Source organism: Solanum dulcamara, chromosome 9, assembly GCF_947179165.1.
Source record: "Solanum dulcamara chromosome 9, daSolDulc1.2, whole genome shotgun sequence".
Taxonomy (NCBI): domain Eukaryota; kingdom Viridiplantae; phylum Streptophyta; class Magnoliopsida; order Solanales; family Solanaceae; genus Solanum; species Solanum dulcamara.
The window spans coordinates 43731601-43746649 of record NC_077245.1 but is presented as its reverse complement, the minus strand read 5'-3'; the positions used below and the strand labels follow the sequence as shown (position 1 = coordinate 43746649).

At 37.0% G+C, this 15049-nt stretch overlaps 1 protein-coding gene across 1 annotated transcript in view; it reads right to left on the bottom strand.

Annotated features, from left to right (window-relative positions):
- LOC129902297 (uncharacterized) overlaps nucleotides 1–11935 on the bottom strand; it is a 29645-nt gene extending 17710 nt beyond the window's left edge. The window contains exons 1-3 of the mRNA XM_055977475.1: nucleotides 11657–11935; nucleotides 11504–11542; nucleotides 749–840 (exon numbers count right to left, since the gene is read on the bottom strand). Of these exons, the coding sequence (XP_055833450.1) occupies nucleotides 749–840; nucleotides 11504–11542; nucleotides 11657–11827 (302 nt within the window). The 5' untranslated portion in view covers nucleotides 11828–11935. The remainder of the gene's footprint in view (nucleotides 1–748; nucleotides 841–11503; nucleotides 11543–11656) is intronic.
- Between the last annotated feature and the right edge of the window lie 3114 nt (nucleotides 11936–15049).

The following is a 15049-nucleotide window of genomic DNA, read 5'->3' as shown; positions in this document are numbered from 1 at the left end:
GCTTGCAACCTCGTGGTGGAAGTGGAGTGTGCTTGCCATTGGAGCAACCTCACTTGTCAACACCAATAACATGATTCTGAGTATAAAAAAAATGTGCTAAACTCCATCGTTATTAAATGTGATCATTTTGTCGCTTAAACCAATGGAGCAATGCAAACCAGAGTCATCCCTTCTTATGAGCGACTTAAATCGAGCACTTTGTTTTTCGTCAGTTTCAAAAATAAAAAAGTAGCGAGCACTTTGATTTTTATTCTTTCTTAAAGCCTCAGGGGCTTGTTTTTTTTGCGGTTTTCACTTTTTAAGACACTAGCCATTTCTTTGTGCGCAAGCTGGCCCAAACATCACGGTAAAAAAGACACTGGCTTGTACATATTTACATAAATATATATATATAATTTTTAAAGAAAATTTTCTAACTCCATTGATCCCCCAACTTTAAAAAAAGAAAACCATGACATTTAAATACAACATGCACATCAATTCAAATCCGTTACAAAGAGAAACTTCTGTCCCAAAGAGCTGGTTATTGCTGGGATGGAAATAAGGGAAAGAAGGCCTTTCACTTGATGAAGACGTAATAGATGCAGAATAGCAAAGAAACCAGAAGCCATGAGCAGTAAGCCTCTTAAAAAATATTTGTTTTTAGCTATGCAAATGTTACAAAATATTGAAACTAAGCAAAGCTTCCTTATTTCCAGATGAAAGCACAAGACAAGTATGCATACTGAAAAAAGGAAAAACGCCTCACGTATTTATCATCCAGAGGTCTGCCTCATCAGGATTATCACTCAGAGCATAACCAAACGCTGAAAGCTGACCAGCCATATATTCGGAATCACTCTGCAAAATGAGGAAATAAGACAATCAACACAAATGTAAAAGGAACTTATATTTAGTTACAATAGCTGAACTAAATAGATGCAAAGGCTTCTAGCCTCTTAGAAATGGTCCAGCTAAGTGGTCCTATATAATTTCTAGCTTTTAGTTCGCTAGCTTGTTGCCTCTGAACAAGTGAAATGATTCCTTATTTTGCTACTACCAGTCACTTAAAAAGCATGCAGCTTTTCCAGATATCAACTGATCAAGCAGAATATTATTACTCTTTTGTAGAAGGCAATAATATTTTGTAACTATCCTTAGTAGGCAACCCTTAAAAGTTTCTTCCTTATTTCTCAACAAAATGCCTGTTTTATAATATAAAGATTCATGAACTTCGACATATTTTCTGACACGTTCTATTTGAGAAGTTTTAAAATGTTTGACACTATTCTATGTGTATACAACTTTCAAGAATTCAAACTAATTAACCTATTTAAGTTTAAACTTTGTTGTGCTGCTCTCTCTATCAAACAAACTTCTCAACTATTACGTTAATATTTTTCTTCTACTATCACTATTTTTCCACAAACTTTTAAACGAAGATGGGGACAGAGACATTGTGCTCGGCGATTTGGCGTAGTCTGATAGACTACGGGACTTTGGGTACTGTAGGTGTATTATAGTTGAGGAGGTTAGACGTGTTATTAGCAGGATGAGAAGGGGAAGAGCGACTGGTCCCGATGAGATCCTGGTGGATTTTTGGAAGAGCACGGACAAGGCAGGTGTAGAGTGGTTGACTAGGTTGTTCAATGCTATGCTTAAGATGGCAAAAATACCCGACGAATGGAGGTGGAGTACAATGGTTCCTTTGCTAAGCCACACTATGAAGGTCTGGGAAAGAGTGGTGGAGGTAAGGGTGAGGAAGTGGGTGTCTATTTCTGAGAATCAATTTGGATTCATGTCAGGACGTTCGACTACTGAAGTCATCCACCTTATGCGGAGATTGATGGAGAAGTATAGGGAAAGGAAGAGGGATCTTCATATGGTGTCCATTGACCTTGAAAAGGCGTATGACAAAGTCCCGAGGGATGTTCTCTAGAGGTGTTTGGAGGCTAAGGGTGTCTCGATGGTGTATATTAGGGCGATAAAGGACATGTACGATGGAGCTAAGACTTGGGTGCGAACGGTGGGAGGAGACTCAGAGCACTTCCCAGTGGAGATGGAGCTACACCAGGGATCAGTCCTTAGTCCTTTCCTATTTTCCTTGGTAATGGATGAGTTGACGTGATCTATTCAGGAGGAGGTTCCTTAGTGTATGTTATTTGCAGACGACATAATATTAGTTGATGAGACGTGGGACAAAGTTAATGCTAGGTTGGAGGTTTGGAGACAGACTCTGGAGTCCAAAGGATTCAGGTTGGGCAGGACCAAAATAGAGTATTTTGAGTGCAAATCCGGTGGTGTGGTAGATGAAGCAGACGCAGATATGAGGCTTGCCACACAACCTATTCCCAAGAGAGAACTTTAAGTATCTTGGGTCCATAATCCAGGATAGTGGAGACATCGACAGTGATGTCACACACCGCATTGGGTGGCATGGATGAAATGGAGGCTTGCGTCTGGAGTCTGGTGTGATAAGAAGGTACCGCCCAAACTTAAAAGAAAGTTTTATAGAGTGGTGGTTAGACCGTCCCTATTATATGGAGTGGAATGCTAGCCAGTCAAGAACTCTCATGTTCAGAAGATGAATGCTACGGAGATGAGGATGTTGAGATGAATATGTGGTCATACTACGAGCGACAGGATTAAGAATGAGGTTATTCGAGAGAAGATAGTTGTGGCCCCTGTGGAGGACAAGATGAGGGAAGCGAGGCTGAGATGGTTTGGACATGTGCGAAAGAGGTGCGTTGATGCCCCAGTGAGGAGGTGCGAGAGGATGGTTATAGGGGGAATCAAAGGGGTAGAGTTAGGTCGAAGAAATATTGGGGAGAAGTGATTATACAAGATTTGGCACAACTCCATATTACCGAAGACTTAACCCTAGATAGGAAGGAGTAGAGGACACGTATTAGGGTAGAAGGTTAGTAGGGGGAGGGATTTAGTGGAAGATCAGCGTTTTGTGTGTGTAGTGTATCTATATTATCACTTTTTTTGCTGAGTTGTTTCTTCATTGTAGACTTTCCTATTAATTGCAATGTTGTATTTATTGTTTATTATTTTGTTACTTGGGTTTGAGACACTTGAGCCGAGGGTTTTTCGAAAACAGCCTCTCCACCTCCTCAAGGTAATGGTAAGGTCTGCCTACACTCTACCCTCCCCAGACCCCACTTAATGGGATTCCACTGGGTTGTTGTTGTATCACTATTTTTTTGTGGTATTTGACAAAACATGATTGAGGTGTTTAATTGAACTTGGAAGGTTTTTGGATAGACTTTTTACAAAGTAGATTATAAGTTGAAAGCTAAAAGCCATAAGTCGGAAATATCCAACTTTTAGCTTTTTAGCTTATTTTTGTACTTTTCTGGCAAAGTAAGTGCTTAAACGTACCTTTTATCTTTCCCAAACACTACAAAAAGGAGAAAAAAGAGCTTAAAAATCAAAAACAATCAAAATAAGTCACACCCTCTTATATTATCAAATCATGTCTTGTCAAATATCATAAGAAATGAATAAAAGGAGTATCTTCTTCAAATTCATCCTCTACAGATTTTCTGCTTTTCATATCTGTATTGTACTATCTTAGTATTCTGCTTCATTAATAAAATTACCTGACTATATTAAGAAAAAAAAACACTGCTTATATTCTCTTTTTTGTTCCAGTGTTATCAAAAGCAAAATACACAATAAAGCTCCAAGGTTCCTTGGGGCTTTAAGTGCAAATAAAGCGTGGACTTTAATTTTTAAAAAAAAGCGCAACAGAAGAAAAATATGAATACATATGTTTGTCCAAGACTAAGAGCCCGTTTGGATGGACTTAAAAAAAGTAACTTTTATGTATGAAGTGCTTTTAGAACTTTAAAGTGCTGAAAGTTATTTTTATAAATAAGCAGTTGAGTGTTTGGATAAAAATGCTTAAATGAGGAAAATTATGTGAATTTTAGGATTAAAAAAATAAAAAAGGTAGTTTGGAAATTTAGTTAAAATATAAAGGATATACAAGTAATTTTCATGGTCAATGAAAATGACTTTAAGCACTTAAGAAAAAAAAGTTAGGAATCCTAACTTTTCATTTTTGACTGACTTTAAGAACTTTCTGGCTTAAAGTTAGCATTAGGCAAACACGTCCAAAAGCTGAAAAGAGACTTTAAGAGGCTTTAAATATCAACTTAAAGCCAATCCAAACGGGCTCTAAATAATTATATGCATGAATGACAAATACATGAGCAATGAAATTAAAAAAGCGATAAAGATAAATATCAATTGTTAAGTGTCACTTCTTCAGAAGAGGCTCATTGGCAAGAACTTGGTGACGACATTGAAGCGCACATTAAGTGAGGCGAATCGCTCAACATGTTTTGAGTCTTGTTTTGGTGCTTAAGCGAGCCTATTGATATCACTGCTTCTTTTTTTTTATACATAAGTAGCATTGTTAAGGCCACTTTTTGTAATGTACTATTAGGGAACTCCAGGTTCTCTTTCAGCATTCACAAAGCATGTTCAGCGAATCAAAACCCGCAATTTCGAACTAATCTTGCTGAAATTTTAGAGCAGAACACAGAGCTTAACAGATAAAAATAAGTAGGAAAACCATTATAATAATATATCTGTTAGTCCTCCAAACTAGGAAAACCAATCTACGCTGCAGGGTCCTATACTCCTATATTTATACAATTCATTATTTGGCATCTGAATTTATTTACCCTACAACTATAGGGATATCAAATTACAAAATTACACTATAAAAGTTTGGGAGAGAGTGATTAGATGAGGATGAAGAGGAATGTATTGATTTCCGAGAACAAATTCAGATTAATGCCAGGGCAATCGATAATGGAAACCGTTCACCTTTTAAGGAGATTGTTAAAGCAGTATAGGGAAAGAAAAAAGGACTTACATATGGTGTTCATGTATCTAGAAAAGATATACTACAAAGTCATGATAGAGGTTTTATGGAGATTCTTGAAGTCCAGAGTGTACATGTGGCAAACGTTAAGGTGATTAAGAACATGTATGATGGATTCAATACCCGAGTGAGTACAGTGTACGGAGACTCAGAACACTTTTGAGTCAAGATGGGGGGGATTTTACCAAGCTCGGCACTAGAGGAGCATTTTAGAAATTTGAGGTATCGCTTGAAATGTAATAAGGATGAAGTCTCATTCATATAGTATTGTCCCTAGCTTGCGCCCTATTTGAGACTAAGGAAGGTTTGGAACCCTGTCCTAGCCCTCGATTTATGTGTTATTTATCATTTCTACTTTTTATGCCAATGTTGGTGACGGGAGATAACTCTTTTCAATTATTTCTGGGATGGGAGGGAGTAGGTCTTGCTTCATAGTTGTTAACTCATTTCTGATTTACAAGACTTCAGGCAAATAAAGAAGCTATAAAAGCTATGCTTGTCAATCGAGTAGGTGATTTTGGATTAGCTCCTCGGATTTGGGGTTGTTTTACTCAATATTATTAAAGGAGACAAGCGCAAAAAAGCTCTAAGGTCCGTTGGGGCTTTAAGCGCAAATAAAACGTGGGCTTTAATTAAAAAAAGGCGAAAAGGGAGAAAAAAAATAAAATATATATGTTTAGACCAAGACTAATAATTATAAACATGAATGACAAATATATGATCAAAGAAATTGAAAAAAAATGTGATAAAGTGAAATATCAATTGTTTAGTGTGACTTTTTCAAAAGAGACTCATTGGCAAAGAAAAGTTTGTCTTAGAACCTTGATGACGACACTGAAGCGCACATAAAGCGAGGCAAAGTGCTCAACACATTTTGAGCCTCGTTTCAGCGCTTAAAGCACGCCTTTGACTACACTGGTTTTACTCTATTTCCAACAATAGACTTTTCAACCATTTTTTCTTATGTTAGTGCCCCTAGAAACTCTGGTGCTGGTAAGGTTGGGACCATGGTCATCCATCTCCGGTTTGCCAACCAATAAGATCTCTGAGATTAACCACCCAACTAGGTTGATTTGTCTATTCTTTTCTATTGAAAAAGAGTCAGTTGACTGCGCGAGTCACCTTCTTCTAGGCTCTGCTAGACGACACAACATTATCATTCAAATATATATAGGTCGGCAGTACTTGTGATGGTTCCCAAGTATGAATAATGAAAGATGAGGAAGAGTATACTCTGTAGTGAGATAACAGTTCTCCTAATCGACTACTTAATATAATAATAAACATTCCACTTAAAAACGACCCTCTAGGCGGTAACCTTTTCTTTCATATTCATATTTATATCATCTGCAACAATTAGTGCTTCTAGATCTCATGGAATAAAGCACAATTTCTAACAAAACTTTTCACCTCTTGCTTTCATAGAAAAAAGAATTTAGGAGATAAAATCCCAATAACATTACTGCAGGCCAAAATTTGATTTAAAAGAGCAAACCAGAGAAAAGAAGCGTTCGGATAATACCTTTAATCCTAATTTCATCTACTGAGAAAGGGAGCCCCCTTGATCACCTGAAGAGATTTTAGGCAGAATTGGCAGCAAGCAATTAGTACACGAATCCCTTCCTCTAGAAGGAGTGAACCCGACCACTTCATTCTGAAGTTCATACTCATACCGATCTACGAACTACCCTTCTCTTTGATTTGTCCTTCCTAATCTTTCTTAAGCCTTTCAATGATCGTTAGGTAGCCTCCTTAGGACTGAATCGAACCCCTTTCCTTACAGTCAAGTGGCCTAATAGCCCCTTTAGAGATAGGGGAAAGATTTTCCCCAACTTAGGGAATCGCATCCCGCAGGATACAGATGATAGAGATCATATTGAGAAATAGAAGAACTTCGTAAAAAAAAAACTATTATTTGAATGAAGTGAAAAAATTCTTTGGATAAAAGAAGACTAGCTTTCAGAGTGGATTCATTTCCTAAACTAAAGAATTTACTTACCTTCAGCCGGTGTCATTTTACTCGAGTCAAGAACTCTTGTTTACCTTACAACATGTATTCCTTCTTATAGATATCATCAAAAAAGTGGAAGACTAAGAAGACTTTTCTTTGCCTCGTCCACACCCAGGAAAGAAAAGATCAGATTAGTAACAACAGACTTCTTGTTCCTTTTGTTTTTCTTACGGACAAAGTGGGCTTTCCCCAAGGTCGAGCTTGAAGTTGAGACGCACATAACTACCTTTTTTATCTTACGCAAAATAGGTATGGCTCTAGAATTTTTTCTCTTCCTCAAATAAATAAGGTAGGGTAAGTCTAAAAGAATATTTAGGAATAGAATTCTAATTAACAACAGTGCACCCCCAATGAATAAAAACACCTTTTGAAGGTAGGGAGCCATCCTTGAGATCAATAAAGTGGTGAACCCAATGGATCAATTCCATGATCCCAAGCCAGTAACAAAAACTAAGTTGTTCGTAGAAAACGAGAGGTCGGGGTTTTTGAAAACAAATCCATCATTGAAGGGCTAGAGGCTAAATCGCTCACTCAACGAACTCTTAGACCATTTTTATTTTCCTTTGTGATGAATGAATTGACACGGGATATTCAAGAGAAAGTATTATGGTGTAAGTTATTTGCAGACGACATAGTATTGATTGACAAACACATGCTTAGCTAACGATAGATTGAAGATTTGAAGACATACCCTAGAGTCTAAAGACTTCATGCTGAGTAGGACTAAAATAAAGTGCATAGAATGCAAGAATAATGTCGTATCAAATGGGAAAGTGAGGAAGCTTCAAGTATTTTGGGTCTATAATCCAAGGCAATGGGGGGAGCAATGAGGATATCCCACACCGTGTGTAAGCGGAGTGAATAAAATGCAGGCTCGCATCCAGTGTCCTAATAAGAATGTGTTACTGAGTCATGAAGGAAAGTTCTATAAAGTGATTCCTAGACTAACTATGTTGTAGGGGTTAGTGTTGGTCAATCAAAAACTCACAGGTTCAAAAGATAAAGATAGCGAAAAATGAAGATGTTTCGATGGATGAATGGACATAGGAGAAGAGACAAGATTAGGAACGTAGGTATACGGAGCAAGGCGGAAGTAGCCATTGCATTGGACAAGATAATGGAAGTGAGGTTGCGATGGTTTGGGCATGTGAGAAAAAAAGCCCAAATGCCCTAGCGAGGACGTGCAAGAGGTTAGTGATGATAGGATTACAGAGAGGTAGAGGTAAGTTTGAGGTAGAATTGGGGAGGAGTGATTAGACAAAACATGATACATCTTTAGTTCACTGAGGATATGAACCTAGATAAGAGAGCACAGAGGTCGAGGATTAGGTAGATGGTTAGTAGTTAGTCAAGAATTTTCTCTCTTCCCAATAGTAGAACAAGATGCTAATCTAGAGTTCCTTCCTATTCCCTTACTGATTTTATTATTATTATGATATCATTATCTATTCTTCGATTTTATTACTATTGTGTTCCCTTTTCTCTGACATTATCTTATTCTTCAATTTTATTACTATTGTTATTCTCAGTTCTTGGTTATCTCTAATATTTTTACCATCAATAATTTTCTTTCTTTAATATTTACATCATAACTTCTTCTCTTGCATTTCTTTCAAATCATGTTTCTCGAATCAAGCTTTTATTGCGACATACTATGCTTTCTCCCCCATTGCTAGTAGGTTGATGGGTCGCGCGCCCGGCAAACATGTTTTGGCCTTGTGTGTCCATAACTCAAAATAGGTGACCTAATAGCCGCCCCCCCAACTAAACATATCAATAGTCACCAGATTCATATGAGCTACTGAGAAGTAAGCAATGATCTTCTTAAGATCGATCTACCTTAAAGTGGTTGAGGAAGTATACATTATAGAAATCACGCTTAAAGTATAAATGAAAGGAGTGGAACAAAGTGTCGCTTCGAGAAACATGGGTATTGAAAATCTTAAAAACCAGTAGGTTCCCAATTTTAAAGCAATTCCTGCCAAGATGACAGATCCTGTCGTAGGTGCCTCTACATGAGCTTCAGGTAACCAAATATGAACTGGTACCACAGGCACTTTGAAGGTTAAAGAAGCAATCCATAGAGAGATTTGGCGCCGCTCACTAAATTCTGTGGTTAATGAGATTTATAAATCGGTTGTTTCTGTTTGGAGAAGAATCAACAGAATAGCTAATGGCATAAAAACAGATCCAAGTAAAGTATAAAGGAACAATTGATATGCTACCATGATCTTTCTCTGTCTCAAACCCCATACCCTTATAATAATGGTAGAGTCAGGGGTGGCCCCAAAGCGAAATTGACCAGTGGTGCTTGGTCGAAGCTCTAGTAGGTAGCCACTCCCTTCTCAGAAAACCGTACGTGAGACTTTCGCCTCATACGGCTCCGTCTCGTGCTTCCGTTGTCGGCCTTGGCATTAAACCTCTATCTGTGCATGTATTTTCAGCCTGGACTGGCGAATATTTTGCTTCTCGGGTGGTGTCGAAAAATGGTGCTTGGGTTGCGGGAGATGCTCGCCCGCAAGGTTTGGCCTGCTTCCCGCCTGAAAGAACCGCTCACTAGATAGCCGGACTAGTGGGAGCCCTATTTGGAGACATACTGAAAACCATGCCTTCAACTTTCCATTCCATTTTCTTTTCTTTTCATAGGCTCTTTTATTGAGACCAAATCGTTTCTTGTTTCAAAAGAGTCCCCCCCTCCCGCTATTACTACTACAAAGAGACTAGCCGCGGCAAGAGATGAAATAGGACCGGGGTCGTTCAAAGCGGAAGAAGTTTCGATCACAGACAGTTTCTAAAAGAAGAGAAAAGAGAAGAGGGGCAAGGGTGGCAAGACCAGAGAAGGAGCTAAGACCGTTTAGGCCTTTTACTAATGCCCCCACACTAAAAGAGAGAAATATATGTAACGTTGGATCTTAGCAGCAATTTTCGAAAAGACTAGTAGCCCTTATTCCTTGCATCAACAGGCAATCCCGCATAAAAGAAAGGTTACTAACTTGGCGGATTCAACAAACAAGGGAAAAAGGCATCCATTCAAACTGCTCTCATTCCTATGTTGACACCAAGAAAAAGAAACCCTGGAGCCTTCCTCTCTATTCATTCCTTTTTCATAATCATAAAGGATGGAAATGCTTAGCTTACTGAACCAGCAACAACGGAGTAAACTCCCATATCTGTGAAGGACTGTTTTCCAGCAGAGGAAAACTAAGGCATAATATTGAAAATGCTTATTCAATGAGCATTCTCAATAAGAGAGCTCAGATCGAATAGGTATATCAATACCGATTTGATCCGAGCTCTTGGATTTGGAATAAATTCGGCAGCGGATCGCAAAATCTTGGTGATCTTCTCTATCTAATGAATGGGGAGTCCTCTTTAAAATCGTTAGACCGTAACCCAGCAGATAAAGTACATTACATAGTCCAGGGATTGGCGACTTACCCATTCAGTGACTTTGGCACTGGACGTTCCCAAAATGGGACTATCGGGTAAATTCAATATAATAGACGCATGTTGGCATTCCAGCCTTTCTTCTCCTTTCAGGGCCTATCCGAAAGAGAATCCAGTACTTTTTGGTCGTGAATATCTGCACTGGTTGTTTGGGATTCATTCACTTGCATTCCTTCTAGCACTACAAATAGCTCCGGTCTCAACACCCCGACTACTGTTGTGCAGCCTTTCCTCGAGTTCCAGAATGTGTTTTGACTCTAGCTTTGAGCTAGATGATCAATGTTTGACATTCCTCAATTAGCTCTACCCTTTCCCAAGGTATACTTTCTGAATCTTGTAGTAAGTGAGTGAGACTAAGAGAGTCTGTTTCCATAATCACCTCCTCCAATCCAACCCTTTTACAGTGTCTTAGAGCTTCTAGCATAGCAATTCTTTCTACCTCTATGTTAGTCCATAGGATTTGGCTTTTCGCGGTAAAGATTCTAGTGTTTACCAAGATTTTTTGAGTTATTTTCTTGATTTTGATTGATTGCCTTTTTTGATCCCATGCTTTTCATTGAAGAACAAATATTCCAAATCGATCAAAAGGGCCTCCAAAGAAGAAAAGAAGAATTAGCCAACCTCTTAGAACCTCTCATTCAAAAAAAAAAAAAGGAGGCAGAGGTATTTCAAACCATCAAAAAGTCGGGACTGAATGGAATCCGTTTGGAAGGATCTTATACTGAAAAGGTGATCAAAATGATTCCAAACCTCCATAGCAAGCTCACTCTTGATGAAGAGGCGACCAATACTTTATTTATCATGCTCTGAATAGCACAAGCATTTGCTTGCTAATCTTATACCTTTCGTCTGAATTTTTTCCCTTAACTGATTCTGAAATCGGAAACAAGATCGATTTGTCAACACCGTACCCTCCTCAGACCCCACATGTTGGACTATAATGGGTATGTTGTTATTGTTATTGTTGGGTTTCTTTACCCTCTTATGAAAACCACAAATGCACATTAATCCCAAGTATTTCTTTGCTTACAAGTAACATTTCAAACAAGTCTTTGTGAGAAAGTTGAAGTTTAGATCAATAATAAGAACTACGAGGACATAGAGAAGTATCAAAGCATCGTCTTTCTATCAGCACGTGCATAATTGAGCGAACACAACTGTACCTGATTATGAGAACATCCGAATGTCTTGATGTAAATAGTCTGCAATATTCACATTCAAACAAGTAATAATTGTCAAACAAAAATACATAAGTCTAGCTACAAAATGTGTAACAAGAGTTCTTCGGGAAAAAAAATTCTGAATGAAAGAGAGACCTGAGTGCCAGGTATTTTAGGTGCAGGAGAGTCTTGGACAACTGTTAGCTTCGTTACACCGTTCTTTTTCCTTTGCTTTGGATTGACTCCAACGGCCGCCGGAACCGATAACCGGAACCCAGGAGGCACACCGGCACCGGTACCCACCAGCAAATCTTCAATGTCTTCCATTTGCTCAGCAGTGCGTGAAAGAGATGGATTTGTGTACACGACGAGAAGCTCTAGGGGTTCGGACTTCAGAATATTTTGGGAGTTCCCTTTTGTAGCCCAAGCAAATCGGGGTTTTGTTTGCGACTGTTGATCCAAAACTTTGGCCCAAAGAGAAAGCACTGAGATAACAAAAATAAAAAGTTTCTTAATTTGGAAAATTACAAGAATAAGTAAATATATATTAATTAATTAATTAGTTAATATAGTTATAATTTAGCTAATTTATAATTCGCCATTAATAATTATCATTAATTATAGTTCAAGTTTTTATAATTCAAAATTAGTATAATATAATTTGTATAACTTTTGTATAATGTAATTTTGTATAATATAATTTGTATAATTGTTTAAAGTTCAAATATTTATATTTGTATGAATTCGCTATTTTGAGTTTATACAAAAATAGCTTAATTATTCGCGAATTATACAAACCCGCAAGTTCTACAAACAAGATAGCTTAAGGTATAGTTATAGCCTGTAAATAGGCAAACTATAGTTAAGGAACATAATTAAGATACTTATAGTAGCTATTTTTGTGAAATTTCCTCTTATTAAAAAGGTCATTGCAAGAATGTCGAGAAAATATCATAAATAGTCTCTTAACTATAAGAGTAGGTCTAAAATGATCCCGTAATTATATACTTATCGAATTTAGTCTTTTAACTATTCGAAGACTTATCAGGTTTGGTCTCTTAACTATACACTTATCGATTTTAGTCTCTTAACTATACACTTATCGATTTTAGTCTCTTAACTATACACTAACCAATTTTAGTCTTTTAAATATTTAAAAACTTATCAGGTTTGCTCTTTGTCACATTTTTATATAAATAATTTAGGTTTATATTAACGAAATTCATGCATGAGTGAATTTTAATTCTTAATCGATTTTTTCAGTTATTTCTCTCACCCGCTACTTTTTCTTTAAATTATTCCTATGAAAAGAACCTTAACCTACACGATCAAAATAAAATTCACGACCAAAAAAAATACAAGTCATAATTTTATTCAACAGAGGATAAAATGAAGCATATTATTGTTTTTTTTTGCTTCAAAACGGAAGTATTTAATAATCTGGATCATCCATACAAAGTGGAACTACAGTAGATTTAATAGTTCCAATGGCATCTCTTTCGAGTCCATTCGTTACAAAGAAGGGGATGCTTCAAAAATATAGGGCTGATTATTGGTCATGCTTGGATCCTTTGTTTTCCTTCCATATTTAGCTAGTAGATCTGCTACAGAGTTAGCCTCCCTCGGAATGAGCTTCAGTACAGTTTCTTCCACTTGAAGGATTAATGACCTGCAATCATTGTATATATGTGAGTATTTATGGTTGTTGCTATATAAGGTATTTATCAGTACTTGAAATCCAATTTCCACGAGCAAGTGTTTTATATTTTTACTTTTTGCAAAGTTGAGTCCATGTAGCAAGGCCAAGGTTTCTGTGTATAGGGTATCTTGTCCCTTGACTTTGCATGTGAAAACCACAATCCACTTTCCTATATGATCCCTTAATTACTCCTCCTGTCCCTCCATTAGAAGATTGCAATTCTAAAGAGCCATCAATGTTCAGTTTAATGTCACTATCAGGAGGTTTATACCAAGTTATTGGGATTTTTTTTCGAGACTTTATAGCTAGTGGCTTGAGAAAGATGATAGTATTCCAAGGCTTGAAAAGAGATATTATGGATGGTTCTACGGATTTTACTAATGTTTTTATTGTTATATAGCTTGCTATTTCTATTCTTCCAAATATTCCAAAGAATTATTGGCATTAGAATAGTTGTGGTCATCAGAAGCTAATCACCATCCTAAGAGCTTGGATTACCAATATATCATCGACCATATGAATAGCAAGTTAGGGGGATGGAAAACCCAATTGTTATCTCTAGCAGGAAGAACAACCCTCATTAAGTTAGTTCTAGCTTCCATTCCCACCTATGTGATGCAATGTAATTTACTTCCTCAATCAATCCGAAAGCATATTGATCGTATCCAAATAAATTTTCTTTGGGGATCCACTAAAAAAGAGGAAGCTTCATTTAACAAATTGGAACTTAGTAACTACCCCCTTCGAATATAGAGTCTTGGGGCTCCAAAAAACATATGGGAAAAACTTTGCCCTACTAGCAAACTTAAATTGGAGATTTTTAAAAAACAAAAATCACCTTTGGGTCAAGGTTCTTTCTAATAAATACTATAATAGATACCAACACTCTAAACTAAATTACTATCCCTATGACTCTTACATATGGAAAAGCCTTGCTAGATCTTACACCCTATTTAGAAATGGTATCTCCTAGAACATAGGTTATGGAAGCATTATTAAGCTCTGGGAGGATAAATGGATCGAAGCTACATACTCGCTACGGGAAGTTATCCAAGGGCATCTAGAAAAAAAAAGAAACAGACATGATGTTAAACTGTATCCTTAAAAATAATTCCTGGGACTTCTCTTACATATCCTTCGATATTCCGAGAAGCATAAAGATTTCATAGAAAACACTTATATACAAATGTCCCCATCTAGAATAGACAAGTATTTTTAGAATAGTAGTAACGATGGAAATTTTACTTCAAACAGTGCTGATAGATTATACCTCTTAGATAATAATGATACTTCTCTGAATATAAACTACTTTTTTAACTAGATATGAAAAATAAAAGCTATAAAAAAATAAAGGTTTTCATGTGGTTACTGCTATCCCAACAACTACAGAATTTACAACAGGAAAATCTCAAAATCTAAAAACTGCTCTGCGTGCCTTATGGAGGAATACACCCAACATATCTTTGTAGAGTGCCCGGATGCAAAGTATATCTAGCATATTTTTAATATACACTTATCCTCTAATAAAGTATTCCTAACACATATTACGGAGAAGAACTATTTCGAAAAAGTAAAGCTTACCTCAATTGTAGCATGAATTTCCTGCTCAGTTAATACAAAGGGTTCTATTGTGACTTCGGAGCTTTTCCAGAATAGAGCAATCCCTCCAGCACATCCTATTGCAGGAACTTGTATAACATCAGTGAATTCAAGAGCATGAAGTAGTTTATTATGATCCTCCATTTTTTTAGTGAGTGCGAGTACAGTTAGGTTATGAGTATCCATCAGTGCAAGCATATTAGTCATGAAGTTTGCATTATAAGCACCCCTACAGTTCCAAAGTAGTATCT